The sequence below is a fragment of the Lampetra fluviatilis genome, chromosome 35, assembly GCF_964198595.1.
Source record: "Lampetra fluviatilis chromosome 35, kcLamFluv1.1, whole genome shotgun sequence".
Classification (NCBI taxonomy): domain Eukaryota; kingdom Metazoa; phylum Chordata; class Hyperoartia; order Petromyzontiformes; family Petromyzontidae; genus Lampetra; species Lampetra fluviatilis.
In genome coordinates this window covers 693,558-717,416 of record NC_136309.1, presented here as the reverse complement: position 1 = coordinate 717,416, position 23,859 = coordinate 693,558, and the positions used below count along the sequence as shown (strand labels likewise).

At 52.5% G+C, this 23,859-nt stretch overlaps 1 protein-coding gene across 4 annotated transcripts in view; it reads left to right on the top strand.

Moving 5' to 3' along the window:
- Positions 1 to 6,403: 6,403 nt before the first annotated feature.
- LOC144944459 (glutamate receptor ionotropic, NMDA 2C-like) overlaps positions 6,404 to 23,859 on the top strand; it is a 112,588-nt gene continuing 95,132 nt past the window's right edge. For all 4 annotated transcript variants that reach the window (XR_013639595.1, XM_078872614.1, XM_078872615.1 and 1 more), the window contains exon 1: positions 6,404 to 6,916. Coding sequence is in view for 3 of the 4 variants with exons in the window: in XM_078872614.1 (XP_078728740.1) it covers positions 6,461 to 6,916 (456 nt within the window). In the remaining variant the exon portion in view is untranslated. The remainder of the gene's footprint in view (positions 6,917 to 23,859) is intronic.

Genomic DNA, 23,859 nt, shown 5'->3' with positions numbered 1-23,859 from the left:
TCATGCGCCACATCAGTGGGCCTCACCTCGTGAAGTGAATAAATAGTCAAGACTAAAATGGGTGTTATTGAACCATACTTCCGCTCACGGCAACATCAGCGACAATTGTCTGAACCGATCCTGGGCCTCCCCTTCGTCGACTCAATCTCAATTGAGTACCTGGTGCGGTGTGTAGTAATGATCATCGCCACGAGGAAGACAAAGGCAGCCGGGCGTAGTGCTGGCGACCCACCCCATCGCGAGCTGTTAGCCGTGCCGGCTCGCGGCACTTGTCCCAACAATCTGTGCAGGCTATAAGGGGAATCTGTATCTTTGTCATAGGGGTGATCAGTTCAGATATCAGTCGCCACCAATTCTATCCGTGGCCGGTAATCGGACTCAGGTCGTTGGTATTTACATCGCAGTGCGCTCACCACTACGCCACTGCTTCCCCACCACACACACAGCGATCATACCGAGCAAGGGAAGGAAGTCTCTCTCGTGCTGTCGTTCACATTTCGTTCCCCAGCCCCACTCTGCCCCTCGCTGTCTCTCTCCTGGCCGCGTGTCATTTTCATTCCCGGACCTCGCGCCCGCTGCCTCCCTCCCTCTCTCTCTCCGGCCTTATCGTCACAGCTGCTATTCGTTCTCTCTTCCCCAAGAAACGCGGTGGTGGCACGAATAAATTACCGGCGGCACTAATTCCAAGCGGCGCCGTGGACTGCAGTCAATAAACACGCCACAAGTGGCGATAAATCGCGTGTATACTTGGCGGTTTCTGCACGAGGAGACAAATGAAAGGAAACGTCACCCGGATGACAGAACCCGAGGATGAGCACGCGGCACCTCCGCATGCCGAGTAATTTTATATTGGGAGGGCAGCTTCAATTGTGTGTGTGTAAATGATCCAGATCGAGTGGGTCTCATTTGCCATTGGCTGTGGTGGTGCGCGCACGTGTGTGTCAATCCCCACTCGCGGCCAACACCACTGATGATTATATTCCCTGAAGCGGGTCCTGGGCCTCCCTTCAGGTCGACTCAGACTCATATGAGTACGACGCCTGCTGCGATGTGTAAACATCGCCACGCGGGAGACAGAGGCTACGCGGGAGGTTTAATCCGCAGCTCCTCTGTCCACCCAGCGCTGGACGAAGACTTCCCCACGCTGCGTCGCTCGTCCATCCACGCGGGGGGCTGAGTGCAGCCACGCTGGACAGCGCGGGTTCGCGATGTGAGCGGCAGAGACCGCTTCAGATATCACTCACCGCGAGTCTGAGCAGCCGTGGCCGGGAATCGAACTCCGGCCACACCAGGTGGACCGGGTAGAGCGCAGTGCGCTCACCGGCGCCCCACCGCTCTCGAGAGGTGCCCGTGACTGATGACGTCCTTCTGGCTCGCACCGCACAGAGCTGCAAAGCGAGTCGGAGACTGTTTTTCTGACATACATTTTTAATAATTAACGTAGAGTTATTTGTCAATCGATTTGTGGATGGAGACCTATTATTATTTTGTTTAAACCAGGTAAGGCCCACTGAGCTATGCTGCTCGTTAAAGAAGCCACCTGGCCACAAATGATAGCTCGACGAAGTGGCTTATCACGTGGAAGTGTATGGCGGCCAAAGACTCTAAACGCGTGGCGATGTTGATTCTAAATGTGGAGGGAAAAACCCGGAGGTCCCGGAGAAAAATCCACGCCACCACGGGGAGAGAGACACGCGCAGACTCCAAATATAACGGCGTTGGTGATGGTGATCGAACCCACAGCCTACTGTATGCCAGGCGAGGAAGTTAACATCTCATGGCCACCGTGGCGACCCCACGGGGAGCGGTCGCCCATACTTGACCACAGCTGGTCACTGCGCGCTTATCAAGGGAGATTGGGAGGTGGGGGGAGATCAGCGCCGGTTCGTCCAACGACTCGCCACTGATGTTGGCCGTGGCCTGGCATCGAACTCAGCCCGTGTGATTCATCTCGCGGTTGTTTCAGCAGAGTTTAATTAATTTTGCGTCCATGCAGCAAACACGCGAGGTTTCTAACCATCATGTTACGGAGAGGAACCTAGCGATTTGACGTTTCGGTTCAGTGGCCTTTGTAAGGAACAATCCACACGTGCCGTAGCCATAGCACACGCTCGATCGCATTCGGCAGCATATCTACACTGTCACACACAGGCACCCCAGTACACAAGGCATGCACAGCACTCACGCCTCAGTCTGGCTCAACTTGCGTGTCCCTGTTATGATACAGTATACATCCATATACTGTCGGCGCTTGGAGAGCGTCAAGCTGAGCCGAATTGAGCTGCTCTGGAGAGAGTCTGCTGTCAGTCCATCCCGCACCTGTCTGCCTGTGTGTGTCTGCCTGTGTGTGAATGCCTGTGTGTGTCTGCCCGTGTGTGAATGCCTGTGTGTGTCTGCCTGTGTGTCTGCCCGTGTGTGGCTGCCTGTGTGTGTATGCCTGTGTGTGGCTGCCTGTGTGTGTCTGCCTGTGTGTGTCTGCATGTGTGTGTCTGCCTGTAAGTCTGCCTGCGCGTGTCTGCCTGTGTGTGTCTGCCTGTAGGAGGAGCGGTAGCGTCGTGGTTAGCGCACCGCGCTACGAACCCGGCGCCCTGAGTTCGACTGAGCCTCACAAGAGTAGCTGGTGTGGTGCCTAAACATTAGCACTGGGGAGACAAAGGCGGCCAGGCGTGGTTCTAGCCACCCATCCTCTCGTATGCAGTTCCCGCCTAAATAGGTGCTCGCTAATAGCACTTGCCCCAACAATCTGTTAATGGCATTCGGGGAAGCTGAATCTGTGTCTTTATGTGTGTCCTGCACACGGCAGGTGTGCAGGACACGTGTCTGCCCGTACACGTGTCCTGCCTATACACGTGTCTGCCTGTACACGTGTCTGCCTGTACACGTATCTGCCTGTACACGTGTCTGCCCGTACACGTGTCTGTCTGTACACGTGTCTGTCTGTACACGTGTCTGCCTGTACACGTGTCTGCCTGTACACGTGTCTGCCCGTACACGTGTCTGTCCGTACACGTGTCTGTCTGTACACGTGTTTGCCTGTACACGTGTCTGCCCGTACACGTGTCTGCCTGTACACGTGTCTGCCTGTACACGTGTCTGCCCGTACACGTATCTGCCTGTACACGTGGCTGGCTGTACACGTGTCTGTCTGGACACGTGTCTGTCTGTACACGTGTCTGCCTGTACACGTGTCTGCCTGTACACGTGTCTGTCTGGACACGTGTCTGCCTGTACACATGTCTGCCCGTACACGTGTCTGCCCGTACACGTGTCTGCCTGTACACGTGTCTGCCTGTACACGTGTCTGCCTGTACACGTGTCTGCCTATTCGACATTCGTTCGCTCCACGAGGCAGTGCGGAGCGTGTCTGTTTATGCGTGTCCGAGCTCAAGCTGAGCGGGTTGTTTTACATGCACCGGCAGCAGCATAAACATTTAAATCATTCAGGCCGACCACGTCCATCTATCCATCCACCCAGCCATCCATGTAGCCGTACACCCATCCAGCTATACATGACATCCGTATAGACAACAATCCATTTGACTCAGCTGTCCATCCATCCAGTTATCCAGAAAGATATCCAGCTATCCATCCGTTCGTACAGCCATCCGGCCTTTAATCCATCTATTTAGCAAGCTATCCAGCCATCCATCAAGACTATCTAGTCAGCTATCCAGCCAGTCATTCATCCGTAGAGCTATCAAGCCATTGCATCTATCCATCTCGCTATCCAGTCAGCTGTCCATCCCTCCGTCCGTCTGTCCAGGCATCCATCCATCCATCCCATCCTTCCAGCTATTCATCCGTCAAGCTGGCTGGCCATCCAGCCCCACTCAAGTCTACCGCACAGAGGCCACCTCCTGCAAAAACCCAGGGAGGGCGTTCCGAACATCCCCGCGTGTCGGCGCCCTGAGCCTGCGTGGATCGCGGAGCGAATTTGCGCGGAGCAGCGACTGCAGCATCAGCAGCAGCAGAGCTCCCAGCCACGCGCGCGCACGCACGCCGCGTGTGCGTGCCGCCAGTCTGTCTCGCTCCGTGTCTATCTCCCCGTCCGTCTGTCTCCCTGTCTGTCTCCCTGTCTGTCTGTCTGCTCGCCCGCGCCGCGAGCTGGGGCCTAGGGGGGTGGGGAGCGAAGGAAGCTGCCAAGGAAGGATGCCGGGACGGCTTGTGAGCTGGCTAGAGACGTGATCCTGCTGTGTTTGGGTTCGTCTCGCCGGAGCCGGGAGGAGGAAGTGGGGGAGCTGCTTGCGCGTCTTTGCGAGGTTGGAAATCGTCGCTCTGTGCCTGGAGACGGAGTCGCGAGCGAAGTTGGATTAGCGAGGGGTGAGACGCGCTCGGGACTTGTTAGAATCGGGTCCGGTAAGACGCACGGAGTGTGCCCCACGTCGTGCCTTGCGGAGCGCGCGCGCGTTGTCATCAGTTGAGCGCAATCTTTGCTTCGCATTGACCAACGTCGCGTCGTTGTGTGAGTGTGTGTGTCATTCATCGGCTTCCCATCATTAATATCACGGCCGCTGTGTAAATAGGCAAAGCTATAAATATAGGATTCGGTATTGACACATCTATATATTTTTTTTAAAGATACAAGAAGCACGCCTCTCTTTCTCTCGCCTAGCGGTTGCTTCCTTGCGCACACGAAACGTCTATTTTTTGAAAACGTCGGTCGCGTCTAAGCGCACGCCCACACGCGAGTCGGTGCGAAGCTTCGCCACCACGAGTCGCGATCGCTTGGATGCACCCCGCATCGCATCCGAGCCACGGCACCACCGCTCTACCCAGGCCACGCTCGGCGCGCTCCGGTTTGGCGCAAAGCGGATTTGCCGCATTACTGAGAACCGATTTACAAATAATTCTCCAGCCTCGCGCAAGGAACAGCGCTCGTGGGTGGGGGAGCCGCGGGCTTGCTTGTGCGAGGCGAGACGACGCGCCACAAATAGCGATGCCCCTGCTCATGATGCTCATGATGCTGATGATGCTGATGATGCTGATGAGGATGAAAGCGTTGCGCTCTTTAGAATGGCACCGGGAAGCCGGCGTGCAGCAATCCGTAATCGCCACAACTTATTAATGTGCGCAGGACACTTCATGATTTTGCGTCAAAGTTGGCACCGTCCAAATGCGCCACCGTTTATTTATCGGAAGTAAACATAAAAAAACATACTGATATACACAAGCACATATGTATATATTGATACGTCCTAAATCAGCGAGTGCGTCCACCCTCATGTGGCAAAGGTGGGACACACGCGCACACATCCGTGTACCGCTGTAAGGGAATATCAAGAGTAGGAGGCATGCGAGAGGAGGGGGTGGCGTGCGTGCGAGGAGGAGGAGGAGGTGTCGCGGGGAGTAGAATCTGTGCGCGGCGGTGCCGTGCAAGCGCCGCTCTGTGAGTGCGTGACGCTCGCTACGGGAGGCCGTGGTAGCGCACATGAGACGAGGGAGGTGGGGAGGCTGGTGAGCTGTGGGGGGGGGGTGGACCACGTCTGTAGGGAGACCAACAGCGGCCGCGGCGGCCGGGGTCGGAGCGCAAACCAAGCCCGTGCGCGAGCGCGCCATGCGGCACGCGACTCGACGCTGCTGCACGAGTTGTCGGCAGTGCGTCGCGGCAGCCTCGGCGACGCTTAGTCCGGCTCGCGGCTCGCAACGGCTTCGCCGCCACCAACGCGGCTACCACCATCACCACCAACAGCAGCACCACCAGCAGCAGTACCACCGCCAGCAGCATCAGCGGTGTTACCGGCTCGCGAAGAGCGAAGAAGACTCTTTAATCATCATCATCACCGCGCCAGCTGCTTGCCACGTCGTCTAGACGAGTCGCGTGGCGCAAACCCGCCTCGTCAGCATCGCCATCGTCTCCTCCTCCTCGTCAGAGGAGGAGAGGAGGGCACAGAAGGACAGCCGGTGGCGGCGGCGGCGGTGGTGGTGGTGGCTGCGCAGGGCTGGGTGACAAGACCCGGGCTGGCTCGTGGGATTCTTGAAGTCGAGTGCGGTTACATCTACAGCTGCTACTGCTACAGCAGCTACATCTACAGCTGCTACAACTGCTACAGCAGCTTTAGCTGCTGCTGCTGCGCCGGTGGTGGTAGTGAAGTAGCTGGCAGGGCTGGTGGGGCCGCGTGCTGGTGATGGAACGGACTGGGTAGGTGGTTGAGGTTGGGAGAGGACCGAGGTTGGTGGTGGAAGAGGTCGTGGTGGGTGTTCGGGGTTTTGCTACGGGTGGTGGTGGAAGAGGAGGTGGTGGTGGAGGAGGAGGTGGTGGTGGTGGGGCCGAGTGAAGGGGGTGTGGGGGTGAGAGAGGTGGGGGAGGAGTGGAGGTTTGGGGGTCGGGGTGGAGGCGGGTGGGCGGCCTGCGGGTTCGGTGGTGGTGGTGGGGGGGTGGTGGGGGGTGGTGGGTGGTGGTGGGGAGGGGGCGAACCGGAGTGACGTTACCGAATTATGCCGCTCGCCAACGCGGACTAAAATGTGGGGGCTCGTGGTTGCTCACTGGCTCCGACTCTGCCTGCTCACGGCGGTCCACCTTGGCCGGTGCGCCGCGGCACCCGGAGACCGGCACCAGCACCAGCAGCAGCAGCAGCACGCCGCCTCCTCCTCCTATCCGATGCTCAACATCGGCGTGGTGTACCAGGGCACGTCGAGCCAGCTGGCCGAGATGAAGGGCGTGCTGAGCAACCCGCGCTTCCTCGGCTACCCCATCGACGTGAACGTGGTGGTGACCACGGGCATCGGAGACACGAACCCCCGGGACGTGCTCACACAGGTGTGCGACGTGCTGTCCAGCCTCAAGACGCACGGGGTCGTCTTCGGCGACGAGACGGGCGCCGCCGCACTCGCGCACATCCTCGACTTCATCTCGTCGCAGACGCGGGTGCCCATCATCGGGATCCGCGGCGGCTCGGCGGTCGTGATGACCAAGAAGGTGGGTTGGGTTGGGGGGCGCTGACGCTGTGCGAGTGTGGGGGGTGCTCGCGGAGGGAGATTTGAGAGGAGCGGGAAGCGCGCTCCGTGACTCCGCTACGAACCCCCCGGCGACCAACACGAGCCGCCGTTGTCTGGACCGGTCCTGGGACTCCCCCCAAGGTCGACTCGGCCTCAAATGAGTAGCTGGTGCGGTGTGTAGTAAACATCGCCGCTAGGGAGACAAAGGCGGCCGGGCGTGGTGCTGCCCACGCAAACCCCTAGTGTGCCGTGCCGGCCTTCATAGGTGCTACTCGCTAACAGCACTTGCCCAACAGTCTGTTAAAGGCTACACGGGGGATCTTTGTCCTTGCTCGCACATGTCTCACTCGGGATGATGATGATGCTGATGACACATACACTGCCCCTGCTGCTGCTGTTGCTGCGGGGATGTTATGATTGTAGTACTGGTAAGACTGCTATTATCGCTGACTGCTACAGGAGTGTGATGTAATTCTGCCGATACAGGACTGGTGCATTGCTATGCAAGCTAGCATCAATACGGTTGCCACTTTACAATGTGATGTTCACGCGAGTACCGTAGTGCTACTTGCAGGAAGAGTGCTGCTGGTAACGACAGGGCGAGCGCGTTGCTTCCTTAGTCCTGCTACTGACACAACACTCGAGCTATCGCGACAACTGGGCGACGCTATCACTGTGATCGTGTCGCCATTCCTAGTTGCTGTCGTAGTTCTTAGGACGTAGCGGTGCCGAGATGTTAACTACCTCGCCCGCTACACAGGAGCCTGTGGGTTCAATCCCGACGCCTCGATGTTTGGAGATGAAGTGCCTCTCTCTCTTTCCCCGTGGCCGCGTGGATTTGTATCGGAGTTCTCCGGTTTCCCCCTCCACATTTAGAATCAACGTCACGCGTTTAGAGCATTTGCCTGCTGCTGCTGTCAATGTCCGCGTGATAATCCACTCGGCTGGACTATCGTTGAGCCCGGGATGCTTCTGAAAAGGAGCTGTACAGCCCGATGGCCCTGAACTGGTAAAATAAAATATATATTTAGAGTTGTTTATATATATATACAATTACTGCCAATGGGATCATTGCTATGTGTTACTAATACGAGACTGCTCACGACAGCAGCAAGTGTATGAGTATTACGACCACACTTCCTGCCACTGCTGCGTCTACCACGCCGCTACTGCCGATCTCGACCAGTGCACGACGAGGTTTAATGCGAATTGACTGCGGCCCTCAGTGATTGCCATGACCACAATGACATCGTGATGCTACTGCTGAAGAACTACTACCACAGGACTACGATATGACTAGTCCTAGTACAGTAATATCACTACAGTAGTAGCACGATAGTTCGCTACGACTGCGACTGTATGTGTAGCAGAGGTGCTCCTGCTGCTACAGGCCCTGTGCTACAGCTGATGAACTCCTACTATCATAGGGCTCTATACTACTTCTAGCCGAGCGCAATACTATTACTACGCTACGCTCCCAAATCAGTATGACTTCCATAATAGTACTATTTGTCTATGACAGTGCTGCTATCGCCAAAGCAAGAGGTTCTACTTTTTAACTACGACTATCATAACATCAATACCACCACAGTAATAATACCATACTACTCCTAGCATAGTACCAGTTGCTTGCTGAAGCACGGTACAACTAGTACGTACACTACAACTACCACTACTACTATTACTTAATACTCTATCGCAGCTCCTACAGTATGATAGGTATGACTACAACCACGTGGTATGGTCACTCAGAGTCAGGTGACAAAGGGGAGTTTACGAGTTCACATCCCTGGCAGTGGCCAACTCGGCTTCATCATCCTCTCTGGGGGTCGATAAAATAGGTACCATTATGCGTGCCGTCAACAGTGGCTGTCCTCTGGCTAGGCGAGAGCTTCACCACCACCACCACCACAGCGATTCGACAAGAATATCACCAATCGACGAATGGGTGCAGGGTCGTTGCACCTTCGGAGTGAATGGGCCACCGGGTGTGGCCACGTGCACCGGGGGCTTCGCTCTCGGGGCTGCGCGAGCGCCGCGTGTGACGTTGCGGCCCCTCGATTGATTTCATTCACGGACGAACTGTCACCGGGCACGCCAGAGACAATATATAAGAACGTAGAATAACAATAATAGCCGTGATAACAAAGCACCTGACGTGATATCATTCCCAACAGGAGTCTCCCAACAGGAGCTCTCATGGAGGCTGTCTTGCCCTTGGCAATCGATGTAAATCATTCACAGAGCGCCGCTCAGTGAACCGATGCATTGCGAGTGCGAGAGAGAAATCCGATCTGGAAATAAGTTTCTTTTTTTTTATATAAAGAAATTTAATTCATGAGCTAACACCAAGACACCAGACGTGGAATAAATAAATGTTACTCATACAACCATCACACACCTGAAACTACCTACTGCGTCCCTAGCACTGTGCCACAGAGCAGCGAGCGTGCTACGCGTGGTGCATGATGAGTAGCTGTCTCTGTTGCACACGCAGACTGGAGGCTTGATGAGTGTGTCCCGGACTCAGAATCCCATTGCGGTACGGACACTTGCTTCGTCTTTCCTAATCTCGCAGTGTAAATCAAATGCAGCTTCGTAAAGCAAGGCGCGTGTGTCTGTGTGTGTGTCTGTCTGTGTGTGTCTGTATGTGTGTCTGTCTATGTGTGTCTGTGTGTGTGTGTCTGTGTGTGTCTGTGTGTGTGTCTGTGTGTGTGTGTCTGTCTATGTGTGTGTGTCTGTGTGTGTGTCTGTGTGTGTGTCTGTGTGTGTGTCTGTGTGTGTCTGTGTGTGTGTCTGTCTATGTGTGTCTGTGTGTGTGTATGTGTGTCTGTGTCTGTGTGTGCGCGCGGCACAATGAGACGGACCACCTCAGGAAGTGAGCTTCTTCTCCAGTGTATGGCCGCGTGTGCAAGCAGCCGCCTCGCCTGCAGCCATTTGTAAATCCACTGCTGGACTGAGTCCCACTCGGTGTGCGTGTGGGTTGGGGAGCTGGTGGGGGTTGCTTCACCGCGTATTCACCACGCGGTTCAGTCACCGCAGGTTACTAAAGGCGTACGGAGCCCCCCCCCCATCACTTGCCACTAAAAGTTCGCAGTGGTCACAAGTCAAACTCAGGCCGCTGGGTATCAACCCATCATGGGCCCTATTTAAGGGTGTGTTGTGCTGTCACTGGCGGTAAGAGAGAAATTGAATTCAAATCAGCCACCGAGTCAGGGCCCAGTGGCTTTTCTCCCACTGGGGCATTCAATTAAAGCTGCTTGACCAGCTCCAAGAACGTGGCAATTTCCTGCACGACGTCCCTCTACGAGCGCATATCAACACATCTCACGCCACCTTCATTAACGCCACCTTTCTACAAGCTATACACAGCGCACAGAGCTTCCCTACAAGTGCCATCGCCTCGAACGTGAGCCCATTGTACAGATACATCGTTGCCTGCTGTCATTATAGCAGATGCCGAGGAGGCAAACCCGTATTAGGAAATAAATCAATCAATAATCACCCACCGGGTCTCACACCTCGTCGTGAGTTCGAACGGCGCTCCCGGCTCTCGTGGGCGAGGAGCGGTCGCAGCGGGAGCCGACGCAGGGGGCAGCGATCCGAGTTAAAGGCGGCGGGACAAACGGGAGCGGATTATCGTCATCGATTAAACGGGAACGAGGAGTCGGTTGCGAGGTCGTTAGTTTGTCTGTCTGTATGCTGAACTTAATTCGCACCGGACGCAGCCAACCGTGCTGATCGGAGGTGCAAATGAATAGGATTGGCGGAGAGTCGTGGAAAGTTCCAGAAAGGATGGGGAAGAGAATAGACGACGGAGTCATTCCCCGACGTGTGACGATCTGTGCGGAAGACGTAAGAAAGGAAGAGCAAGTTGAAGACTCGCCCGAGCTGGAGCTCCTCAACGTGTATTCGCATGGCCAGGGGAGGTTGGCGCCTCGCGCTACGGACCCAGCCACCAGAGTGTGAGGCCCGGCCACGGTTCACACCAGAGGCGAGTGGCACTCAAACTCGCCCTGCGTGACCCCCCTACACCAACCATCGACCCGTGTGGCCGGACAACCACTGTGACCGACACAGCATGGGGGAGACCCTCACTCAGCAGTGGAATGATAAACGTGTTGAAAATTACGAAGTATTCCATGATTGTTCTTATTAAGAGGAGCCACTGAGAAATGGTTGCAGCAGGGACTCAGTGCATCCTTTTATCCACATTGTCTGTGGATAAGAGTAACCCGGAAGCATTTAAATTCGTCCAATTGTTCACATTTTCACAGATCAGAGAAGACATTTGGCAAATGCATCCTATGTATGTGTATCTGTGGATAGCTGTGTGTAAGAGGAGTTTTTTCTATTTTCAATCGTGCCCTGTATGAATGTGGGGCACTTAGGTCAGTGTCAAGATCCCCATCTCCAAATGTGTGCGAGTCATAGGTGGCCCGGAGATCAGAGGGCTGAGTCGGCAATGCTGAGATCCCGAGTTTAAATCTGGACAGCGCACGTGATAGAACTGGATTGCCAAGTGCAGCGAGTTGACAGTTGCAACCAGTACACAAATTATTGATGGCCAAGAGAAAAAAATCCGGTGTTGCACTTTATTTAGATAAGCTCCAGCTCTGAGAACGAACATCATTCACTTGACTGTCATGGGATGAAAATGACTCAGTAACAGAGCATGTGGGGGAGGTGCTGCCCCCTAGTGTGCAGACGATGTCACTTGAAAGGGATCTCAGAAGTAGTTCTGCAAAATCTGCTTCCACGGACTGTTCTTTAACACAGAGGGGTTAGTTTGTGCTTTGAGAGTTCCGAGTGGCTTCTTCTCAGTCGCAATAGAATAAGGGAACAAGACAACCCGAAGTGTCACAAGGCCCAGGGATCACACCTCCATCGTGGAAGGATCAAGGCTCTGGAGCACCCGAGCGATGGACGTGCATCTTGCTGCTACTCTATAGGGCGTTGGGAGACAATGCAAGGCATTTCTGTTCACACAAGTTGTCGATTAAAGGGTGAGTGGGAAATTAGTGTTGTTATTATATAGTTTACTTTACCTACTCTAAGGCTCATGAGGATATAAGTGCCATAAAAAATTGAACTTTAAAAAGGTAATTTCCATTCCAATTTCCTTTCTACAGCAATGCCCGATTGCATAAACCACCAGAAGTTAGATTTTCTCCTTAAATTACAATGCTCTTAATAACCAACTGAGGATAAGTTGCACTTGAGGTGTTATTTTTTTCAGCTGCCCACAGATGAGTAATTGGTTCTCCATTCACAACTATGCATCGTTTAAATAAACAAAAAATGAACCAGGAAAAACAAACGCATAGGACAAAAACTATGGTCTGCCGAACAACGTAATAATACATAATTTTAATCCATCCATTCGCCGTACCATCGAACGTTTTCCAGCAGCATTCGTTTAATGAGGCAACCCTGGTTAGGTGTGGTTTTAATGAGTCACATAAGCAGAGTGTGTGGCCTGTCACAACCATTCCGCTGGGTTTTTTGCCGGATTTTAAGAGGCCTCCATGAGCAGACAGACACAGCAGCCGCCGTCGCCTTTCACGGCACGCTCACCGCCGCTCTCCGCCAATCACCGCACTCGCTGCCGTGCCAGCCAGCACTGAGGCAGATTACACTATGTAGCACGATGTTTGTCCCTGGGTAGTGTTATTTTTTAACTGCTCATGCCTAAAAGTATAGAAACAACGGCTATTGTTGTTCCCCACAAACTTTGCTTTTGTGACCAGGACTTTATGTGAAAGAATTACACAAATGCACACCACGTTTTCTCAAACTATTGCATAGTGTTATTAATGGAGTGGATTATTAACATGGCTTTTGTGTCCTAGTCACAAAAGCAAAGTTTGTGGGGAATAAGAATAGCCGTTTTCTGTACTTTTGTGGCATAGGCAATAAGAAAATAACCCTTACTACCCGGGGACAATTTTGTTGTTTTGTTACACAGTGTTACGAGTGGATGAAGTGAATCGAGCATGATGACTACCCACCAAAGGCTAAAGAGGGACTGACCATGACGTAACAAAATGTACCATTTTGAATGAAGACTTATTTATATAAGTCTTATTTATATAAGGCTTCATTTAGTATCGTTATCGGAGACTTGCATTGTGCTGAGGAAGACCAAGCATGACAATTTAAAAATTTACCGAGTCCACTTAGAATACCAATATGTTGTGTTTGCTGTCAACTAAACCAAGATAATATACGAATGAAATCCACAGACTAAGACTTGACTAAAGTTTCACAGGTCGCCATTGTCGACTAGACGACTATCCTAACATTAAAACTAAATGCTGACTGAAGTATTTGATTGTGCCCAGCCACCTATATATGTCTGCAAACACAAACACGTGTTTGTGGGAACTTAAGCGAACAACACGAATGGTTGTCGGTTTCCTCGAAGTTAACATGCTTACAGGTGGCCGTGATGTACGTTCAGTTCTGCTCGTCCATTATCTTGCATTGGGATCTGTGGATGAAATGTGCCTTACAAATGTGAATGATCTTTTAATTTAAAGTATAACATTACACTGGTTGTAGGCTATTAAACTATTTAAATTAAATAAACTATGTTTTTTATTTCACCAGGTAAGACCGACTAAGCAATAAGCTCTCTTTAGAAAGCGATCTGGCCACAAAGGATAGCTCAACAAAGTGGCTTATCATGTGGACATTTATAGCAGCCAACTAATCTAAACGCATGTTTCTAAATGTGTGTGTGGGGGGGGGTGCAGAGAAAAATCAACTCAAACACGGGGATAGAGAGACACGCAAATTCCAAATATACAACAGGCGTCAGGGTCAGGATTGAACTGACGACCTCCTGTATACCAGGCGAGGTAGTAAACATCCTTGCCACCGTAGCGAGATATTAATTGCTGTCGTCATGTTAAGGTGTTGTCACAGAATCTGTGCGGATCTAAAGTGTCAACACGTATCCAGGCGTGGCTGGGTTGTAGAGCACTTGTCTCCCGAGTTCACACCAAATACTTGCTATCCATTGTTTTTTATGTTTTCAGCTAATTAGTAATAAGTGTTTATACAAGTGGGGGGAAACCAAAGCACATGGAGTAGAAAGCCCGTGCACGCAAGGGGCACCACTACATCCCCGTAGAGATGGAAACAGATGGCGATTAGTCCACTTGCTGCAGTGACTCCTCCTGGCAAGCCGGGGTATGGCACGTAATGGAGAGACTGGTCCCTGTCACAGGAATTTGGAATGTTGTACCTCTGGAACATGGCACTGCCCCATTTCTAGTTGAGCAATGGCAATGGCTGGTCAACTCAGAGACACGTATTCCTATAATGATTGCTGTCTGCCCGTATATTTCATTGCACCGCATGCGACCATACAAATTAAATAAGGTAGCATCATTATTTACTGCCATTTATTCATCCACTGTTGGATGAAGGCCTCCCCGTGCCATATCTGTTGTCATGGAGGGTTGTTTGACCATACGTCACCATGCTGGTCGGTGCCGGATGGTGACTCAAGTGGACTACAACACGGTTCAGACATCAGTTGCCACTGCTGTGAGTCGTGGTCGGGAATCGCACTCGGGTGGACGTGCACACAGCGCAGCGCATCGACCACTGCGCCATTGCTTCAAATCACCATACAAATTGCAGGGTAAATAAACACCCCCAACGTTAGAGGCACCGGTCGTAGCAATCGAATTGGCGATTAAATGCACAGTCCTCACTGCCCATTGGAACACTCTGTGCATTTCATCCCTTTGGATTTTTTGGTATCACTCTGGCAAGCACATTGGGCAGCCTGTAGCCTTTAATGGGTTGTAGCGGCTAAATATGATATAAACCTTGAAATGCTGTACCCAGCATCAACTCCATGCCGAATTCCAATAAGCTTTCAGCTGTGTGGTGTGGTGTGAAGGTGGATATCGTGGGAGAGGAGTGGGGGAACTGCGGGCGCTGGGGGAGGGGAGGGGGTGGGGGTGTTGCTGGGGTTCAACGTGGACCGTCAGAGCCCTTCCTTGCTCATCGAGTCAATAAAGATAAAGATCCCCCGTGTAGCCTTAACAGACTGCTGAGACAAGTGCTGTTAGCGAGCACATAAGAAGGCCGGCACGACACATGAGGGGGTGGGTGGCCAGCACCACGTCCGGCCGCCTTTGTCTTCCCAGTGACGATGCTCACACGGAACAAACGCACGTGTGCACATGCGCAGACACCCACGCGTACACTAAGGCGCGCGTGGGTGCACGCACGGTCAGTCGCACTCCATGTGCACATGAGCACCCACGTGACAGCACATGTCCCCGCAGCTACACGTGCATACGTGATTGCGCAACACACGCGTGCGTGCACACAAACACATGCAGGTGTGTACATTCATTTGTACACGTTCCATGCGCACGCATTTATATATTCCCGTCTATGGACATGCATTCTTGCACACACACACACACATGCACGCCTTCACACCCGCACACAAACATGTGTGTACGTACGTGCACATCAACATACATAAAGACAAAGATCCCCCGTATAGGCTTCATACAACTATTGGGAAAATATATGTTTGCGAGCACATGTGAAAGCCAGCAGGGGACACGAGGGGTGGGTGACCAACACCACGCCCGGCCGCCTTTGTCTCGCGAGTGGCGATGTTTACACGCCTCACCAGGTACTAATTTGAGGCTGAGTCGACCTAGCGGAGGCCCAGGACCGGTTCAGATAATGGTCACTGCTATTGGCCATGAGCAGGAATCGAATTTGGGTCGACGGGATTCACAGCGCGCTCCATGCACACAGAGACACATTCTCGGCACGTGCACGCGCACACACGAGAGGGGGGCCAGCAGCTGGTCCGTGCTGGTGCCACTGGCGCTGCATGCCGTGTGTCAGACAGAGCACCTGCCTGTGTTGTCACCCCCCCCCCGAGCCACGACTTGAGTCATTTATCCCCGCGGAGGCTCGCGGTGACCGCATGCAAAGCGCCACAGGTCTCCACAATGCGCTCGCCTCCCGTAATTTGCTTGGTTATTTTTTTTTTCCGAAATTTAATTTAAATATTCATTAGTAGTTGCATATGAGATAATTATTCCATGAATCAGTTTACCGTGTGCATATCAATTATGCTCCAAGCACGCACGCACACACGTGCATATGCATGCACACACGCGAGCTTGCACGCCCATGCCCCTTGCAGTATAATGCAAGCATTGTGAGTCCATGGGTGATTTTTCTCAATCTGAATAGAATCTCTCTGCCCTCTCTCTCTTGTCGAGTGCGCAGTAGATACAGATAGCCACTGCGCAAAAAACATTCCCATTTTCCTACCACATTAGCGGAGCGTGAAATGTTATTACGCAGACCATTATACGATTAGATACACCTTGAAATGCATAACTTTCATACCATTTGATTCAGCTCCAATAACGATGTATACGCTCCAATTAGAGCGTACGCAGCAGTAGTATATTCATATTATTACCTGGTTGTCAATGAAACTGTGAGGCAGTAGATGAAACTCTATATTCCTATGGTAGGAATCCGGCTTGTATCCGTGGCATAACTTCCAGTGACTTCCCACAGATTTGTACTTCATTTGCACACCAAAGAGACGTGATGTGCTGAATTGAGCCACATCCGTGATTTGAATACACGAGTGGTCGTACGAATGTTGGCGTGGAATAATGGTGAGCAAATTGTACTTGTGATACAGAGGTTTCCGGTTCGATCTCCCAGCATTGAAATCACCATCTCTTCCGAGAAGTGGAAGAGTAGGCCAAAACCCCTCTCGAGGGGCTCCCCAAAGCTTCCCTGCAGTGGAGGCCCTTCAGCTAAGAAGCTCTTGAAACCCGATTGAAGAGTTTCTTAGCCCACAGGGCAATTCTAAATACACTGTTTAAACTCTTTGGTTCTTTCGGTAAAGTCACGTAGAAAATCAAATCAAATAATAATAGAATACGACGTTTCGGTTGCAAGCAACCATCATCAGGTAAGAATGAATGATGAAACACAGACACAGAAACAACATAGGCAGACACACATGCAGAGAGAGGCTCACAAAAAGGTTTGTCTCGCTCGGTGTGTCCTTGTGTGTGTCTCTCTCTGCATGTGTGTCTGTCTATGTTGTTTCCGTGTCTGTTTCATCAAACTTACCTGATGATGGTTGCTTGTGTTGCAACCGAAACGTCGTATTCTATTATTATTTGATTTGATTTTCTACGTGACTTTACCGAAAGAACCAAAGAGTAATTCCTGCCGTCACGAAAGCTTCGAATCTAATTTTGTTGAAACTCGTGAAACTGTTCTGCCAGTTGTGGCAGTAGCAAGCAATTGCAGGGCTGACCATTTACCTGTTTACCTTGTGGCACTCGCGGGCACGCCGCCGTCGAGCCCGAGTGAATGGACTCTCGCCTGATTAAACACGGGACGTCAATCGATTGATTTGCTATTCCGCCATCGCGGCCACCGTTAGGTGCGCAAGAGCGCGCGTGCTGGGGAAGGCGCGAGGCGCAGCCGCTTGGCCAGCCCATCTCGCCGTCGCCACCCCCCCCCCCCCCCAACAGGTTGCGGCAGCCTCCGCAGCTCATTATATGAATGCGAAGCGCCTCCGTACGTTGACCCTCGGCGCAGGGTCACCTGCTGTCGCGCGGACCCGCAGCGTTGCGACTGCCGCCGTCGGCTGTCCCGCATTCATCAGCGGCCCGTCCCGCGCGTGGCGGAAGGGAGCAAAGCGCGGCGCATTGCAGCGCTCGATTCGCGGTCGGATCGACGTGTCGGGCTCCGAGTCCAAATCCCCGGTCGGCGGCCCGGCTGGCCCATCTCACCTCCTCTGGCGTGAGTGAGACGAGCGTCGCCTTGAGCGCGTTTCACCGTTCTGGCTGTCGCCGTGCAGAGGAATGTGCCACCTGTAGCACGGGCTCAGGGCCTCCGCTGGAGTTGAGCGGCACCCCAATGCTGATATTACGTGAGCAGGAAGACACTGACTTTGCGCAATTGTAGTGTGTGTGTGTGATGTGTATTCATATATAACCTCAACACGGCGTTTGGGGCAAGTTATGTTAGCGAGCACCCATTATGGTCAGCACGGCAAACGAGGGAGTGGGTGGCCAGCACCACGCCTACTCACTGCACCAGGTCATATGCAAAGACAAAGGTCCCCCGTATAGCATCATCAAACCGTTGGGGCAAGTGCTGTTAGCGAGCACCGATGGAATATGCACACACTATCACATACACACATGTTCATAGCTAATGCATTTAGTGGGAAGCAATGGTGCAGTGGTTGGCACACAGTGCCATGAGCACAATTTCTGGTCAGGGCTAATATCGGTGGCCAGCCAGATCTGAACCGGTCCTGGGCGCCCACTTCAGCGGCCCATGGTGGAGCATGTTGAAACAGGCCCCATCACTGAGCAGCACATTGAGAATGGGTTGTTCATTATTTTATTAGAAATTCTTATGCATACAGGCAATCAGGGCTCACTTACTCATATACATTGTAATGGTGGAGGGGTAGATAGCCTGGTATACAGACGGTCGTGGGTTCGATCCCGACCCTGACGCCTGCTGTATATTTGGAGTTTGCGTGTCTCTCTACCTATGGTGGCGTGGTAAAGTAAAACATAAAATGTAGCATAAACATCGTCGACGGCATGTTAATAACGACACAACATTCTAAACATTCACATTTTAAACAACGGGCCCCGAATGTGTGTGGCTTGGAGGTTCATTTAATTAAATCAATGGACTGACGGTCTTCAGTGTAGACTACAGCCTTCAGTCTCACGCGGAATACTTCAGAGAAGGATATGACCCCCAACATCAGTGAACCGAGTCATTCGCCTCCCGTGGAGATAAAACGTCCACTGCGGGTCACTAACGAGATGCGTGCATGATTCTAAACACGACACTGCGATACTGCGCGTGCACGCCATGCTATTGTAGTTTGTAAACATGGGAAAAGACAGAGAAACACATTTAGCAGTCTAGTGACTTCTGGGCCAATCATTGTTTGTGAGGCCCTATTAGGTGTGGCACAAGATCGAGGCGTTGACTGTGTGCCAGATCCAATAAGCATCCACAATTGTATCCATAGCGAGGCTGTTCAATAAAATATAGAGTATTACACCAGTAACTTATTTTAGGCCGAGTAAATCTAGGGGATGCCCGGTCACTGGGATGATCTGACGTACTCGCTAATGAACTACTGCTCACCTCAGGCCTACAGCGCTAATACACAATCGGTTCTGCATTGTAACTGAGATGACTTTGTATCTTTATGAACTTTTGCTCATTTTACAGGATATCTGCCATGATTCTGTGTCAGCACTAATTGAGTTGACAAACATGAATGTAAAGTAACGCTGCCTTTGCAGCATGGTACCTCACCGCGTTTGGACACGCTAATGATGAGTCCCCATAGTGTAAAGGTAATCCCTCTCCATATATTAGGCACACAGAGGCACATGGCAGGAACATTTACTGAAGAGTCCTCTTTAGCACAAACCGGTGTCCAGCTTGTACCACTTCTTCCAGCGCACGGCGAGTAGGCGTCAGCTGTACGTGAGACTTCAGTGTGTGAGCCGCGTAGTAATAGCTGGGGGAGTAGCGCGACTAACGCCGCCCAGTCCCCCGCGATGCGCACTCGTTGGCGACGTCCTCCGTCGTGTGGCCGGGGCGGCTGCAGGCCCTGCACCGTGCGCCAACTTCAGTGCCCCACGTGTGGGAGAGGCGAGCGCAGCGGTGGTGGCGGTGGTGGCGAGCGAGCGAGCGGTCGCCCTTCTAAAGCGGTCGGTGGAGCCACCGGCACCGCCAGAGTGAACTTGACAGGACGAGGCGGAGCAGCAGCGGCGAGGCCCTCTACGAGGCTGCGGTGGTCAGGGACCTCGGCACAACTCCCCGGCGCTCCCCAGTTGACCCCCGGTTCATCCAGTTGTCTCGCGCGGCGGTCCCAGGTTGGTTTCCAGGATCTCACACGAATCCGTGGAGGGTCGATAAGCTGGTCGTGGTCTAACGAGAGGTCCTATGCTTCCGCGGGTTATTCCCAGTTGGCTTGACATTGCTGCATCACGCCAGAAGGTTTGCTGCCGTGATGTTGGCCACAGAACGTGCAGCCACTCAGTGGGAGTGCATGTAAGTGGACTCGCTGTTGCTCGGAGGACGCTGTCGATCTGGACGTCCAATTTCTAAGGGTGGCTTGCTTGATGCCCAGACTGGCGCGAAGTACTCATGGCTGGAGAACACGAGCGGGAGACTTTCTGGTGGCGGCCCCTCAAAGTTGTGACAGCCAGATGTTGAATTAGGTGCCCCTCTGCTTTCTGGGCGGTTTTGATTTCCCATCGCAGCCCCTTCGGTTGGCAAAATTCTCACAACGTTGTGCACGTGGTCTAAAATGACCAAATCGCCGCACGTAAGCCGTTCCCTTTCGAGCTGGCGGCCTGGAAACGGCCCGAGAGCTTTCCCACGACGCCGCGGGCGCGTTGTGGAATCCACGCGACCCCCACCCCCCAGTGGCAGTAGCAGCAGCAGCGTGGAGCTGCGTGGAGCTGCCGGGTCGCGATGGGCCACACGGAGGCGCTGCGGTCGCCATGAGCAAGATGGCCGGAGTGGACTTGTCTGCCTGAGCCTCCACAGCCCTGATTAATGACAACAATTTCGAGGGGACGAGGCACCGGAACGATCTCGAGACTCACCGACAGATCACGCGCCGCTGTGTGAGAACAGCTGCCACGTCAGTCAGCTACAATTCTGACTTGCCAAACCACTGCCTCCACTCTCCTCTGTACATTTGCCGAGATTCCAGCCATGCTCCGGCTGCCGCCCGCAGCCTCAGCGGCGGTGTCTCCTTCCACTCCCACCCGGCAGTCGCCTGACCCACTTCCCGGCATCGCATTCGAACGCTCTCCGGTTGTCCCCGTGCGCAGGATGCAATCTGCCATAAATCTGGGTAGCCTTAACGCCCACTCGCCAGAAACGTAATCGCAGCTCTCTGCTAGAAACAGCGCTCCCACCTCTTGTGTTTAACTGTGCACGCGGAGATGCGCACTGCCTACGCGAAAGCGCTCCGCCTTTATCCAGACCAGCAAGCTCCAAAGTGACTGAACGTGTGGCCGTTTTTGTCCTTGAGGCCACAAACTCGAGAGAGGTCAAACGTGGCCGTCCCTCCAGCATGCCCCGGTGACGCAGAGACACAAACCGTCCCTCACATCTGTAAGATGACGAGGAAGAAAGGGTCCCCACAAGGCGCGCATCAGCCACCTTGGTTCCCGACGTAGCGCTGAACGATTTGGGGGAAATTTCAAATTGCGATTTCTCTGACAGATATTGCGATTGCGATTTGATTTGCGATTCAAATTTTTAAGTGAAGCTTCAGTTCAATATTCACTGTGTAATAGATTTAAAACATGTGATGGAGCATTACCACATGATACCATCAAAATATGAACTGCTCTATATATTCTAATGCAAGGATGAGAACTTCAAAGATATGAATTGCTTCCAACATGCATTTTTTTTATTTTAAATATTGAAATAGAACAATCAAACATAGACTAATTGTTAAGTTAAATAAATTAAGTTATATTCATAAAAAATATATAAAAATCCAATTACAAAGTAATAGGACTTTTCAAATCGCAAAAAAATCGCAGCCTTTGCGATTTGCTAATCGCATTGCGATTTCGATTTGAAATCGATAAATCGTGCAGCCCTCGGGCGTAGGGCGCGAGCGGCGTCCAGAGCGGTGCAGGTCGCGCGGCACAAGAGGCGCCTGTGGGGAGGGGAGTCTCCACTCGCGTGTTGCCGCGTAACAGACGGCTTCATCATCAACAACATCAACAACATCGACAATTGTTATTGTTAGCGCTCTCGGGCAGGCCCTCGTGCGTGCACACCTGCCTGGACACCCGCGTCTCGAGTCTTGGTGAAGACGCCAAGGCCCCTCTTGTCAACCCTCTGCCGGGTTGAAGATCGTCCCACGCCGTGCGCTCGTGTCGGATTAATTTGACGTTTTATTTATTTGTCGCCATCGCTTCCGATGTTTGACGAGAACGAACACAGCACCACCTCCGTGACTTGCTCGACGGTCATTGCAGTGAGTCCTTATTCACATGTATGTTGTACTGGTGATCTTTAATTGGGCGTTCAAGTAACAACAAGCAGCGCCTTCTCGGGCCTTCATCAATGGGCATTGCAGAAAAGATAAATAGCGTAATGAGCAAAGTCAATCTGTTTGTGTTTAGTCAACACAGTTTAGTTTGCGTCTTTCTGGGGGATTGAATGAAGAGAGGGAGGCATCACTTCTTAAAAAGTCAGTTCCAAGAGAGCGAATCTGTTTGCTATTGTACGTGCCCTAGGGTTTGCTATTATACGTGCCCTAGGGTTTGCTATTGTACGTGCCGTAGGGTTTGCTATTGTACGTGCCATAAGGTTTGCTATTGTACGTGCAGTAGGCCATGTATTCTTACATATAACTTGCAGGCCTTATGTCAGTCCACTGCTGGATGAAGTCGTTCGTACGCCGTGTCTGTCATTGAGGTTGTTTGACCATACTTCACCATACTGGTCAGTCTGGGTGGGTTAGCGAGTGGGGAGGGGGGGGGCAACGCAGGTCCAAATATCACTGCTGATGTGAGCCGTGGCTGGGACTCAGACTCAGGTGAGCGGGGTTATCGCGCAGTGCACCAACCTGTGCCACTCCTCAAGCAGTCACACAAACACTCGCGTGGGTGAAGTGCACGATTTGACATAAACGCCGCTCCTTACCCTGCTATACGCAATACAGCAGTTTTGTGCAGCACAGTACACATTTCATAATTTACACTCTCAAACATAAACCATTCGTTTTTCAAACATTGCCGTGTTGTTTAAGCGATTATAATGAATACAGCTTGCATGGTGGGGACAACGGCAGTGGTGGTGGTGATGGTGCTGACGGAATCGATGGAATGATAGTGCGTGGCAGCTGTAGCAGCGTCACCGTTCATATCGCACGACCTACTGTGCTCGACTCCTATTCGGCAGGACGTGAGTTCACATCCCGGATGGGGGTTGACGAAGGGTCATCATCCCTCCAGAGTCGATGATATCTCTTCCACTTTGTGAGACGTCAACGAATGTAGTCCCCCCCCCCCCCGTCATGACCACGTGGAAATTCCAACATTGGCTCACGTCCGTCAATGGAACGTGAGCGGGTTGGTCACCTTCACATTCTCAACAGTCGTATTAAAAATAACAATGCGTATTCAAACATTATTTCAGTCATCGCATCCGCTTGATTGCTGCTCTTATCCCATCGTGCATTCCTGTGCCATCAGCCTTCGCTTCCACCCTCCCAAGCGTGGGCAGCGTATTATCAACGAGCCCATCGCCACGACAGGATCCAGCTCCGTGTGTCGCTCCGACGGAGCAGAATGGAACTCATTAAATATCCCAGACCCGCATCGCTACAGCGCCGTTGGTGCCGGTGCACGGACATTTCATTTAAACTTCCAATTTCGCGAAGGGGCATTGGTGGGGTTTTTTTTCCTCCTATTTTCTTCCCAGAGCCCTCGTACACACCACTCGGCCTCCCCCACCCCGCCTCGACGAGACGCCCGCTGCAGTGAGAGGCAGGGCTGGCATAAAGCTCCTGTCAAATCCAGCCCCAACGGGGGGGCCTTGGTCGTAAGGTGAGGGCCCCCCAGAGGCATTAGGCTTTCAGGGTGATAAGCAGCGTTGCTATTATTATCGATTAGGAGTGCAGAACCTGAGGTGTATTGTCAGCAATATATATATAATGCCATATCACCTATTGCAAGCGAGCATGTTTAATATGCTATAGGAAACAGTACTTTAGTAAGATTCTATTTCGTGTGACGGCCACATCACAGTTGAGGCATGTTTATGTGACTGGTGTTCGTGACCCAAAACAAAGTTTGTAATCCT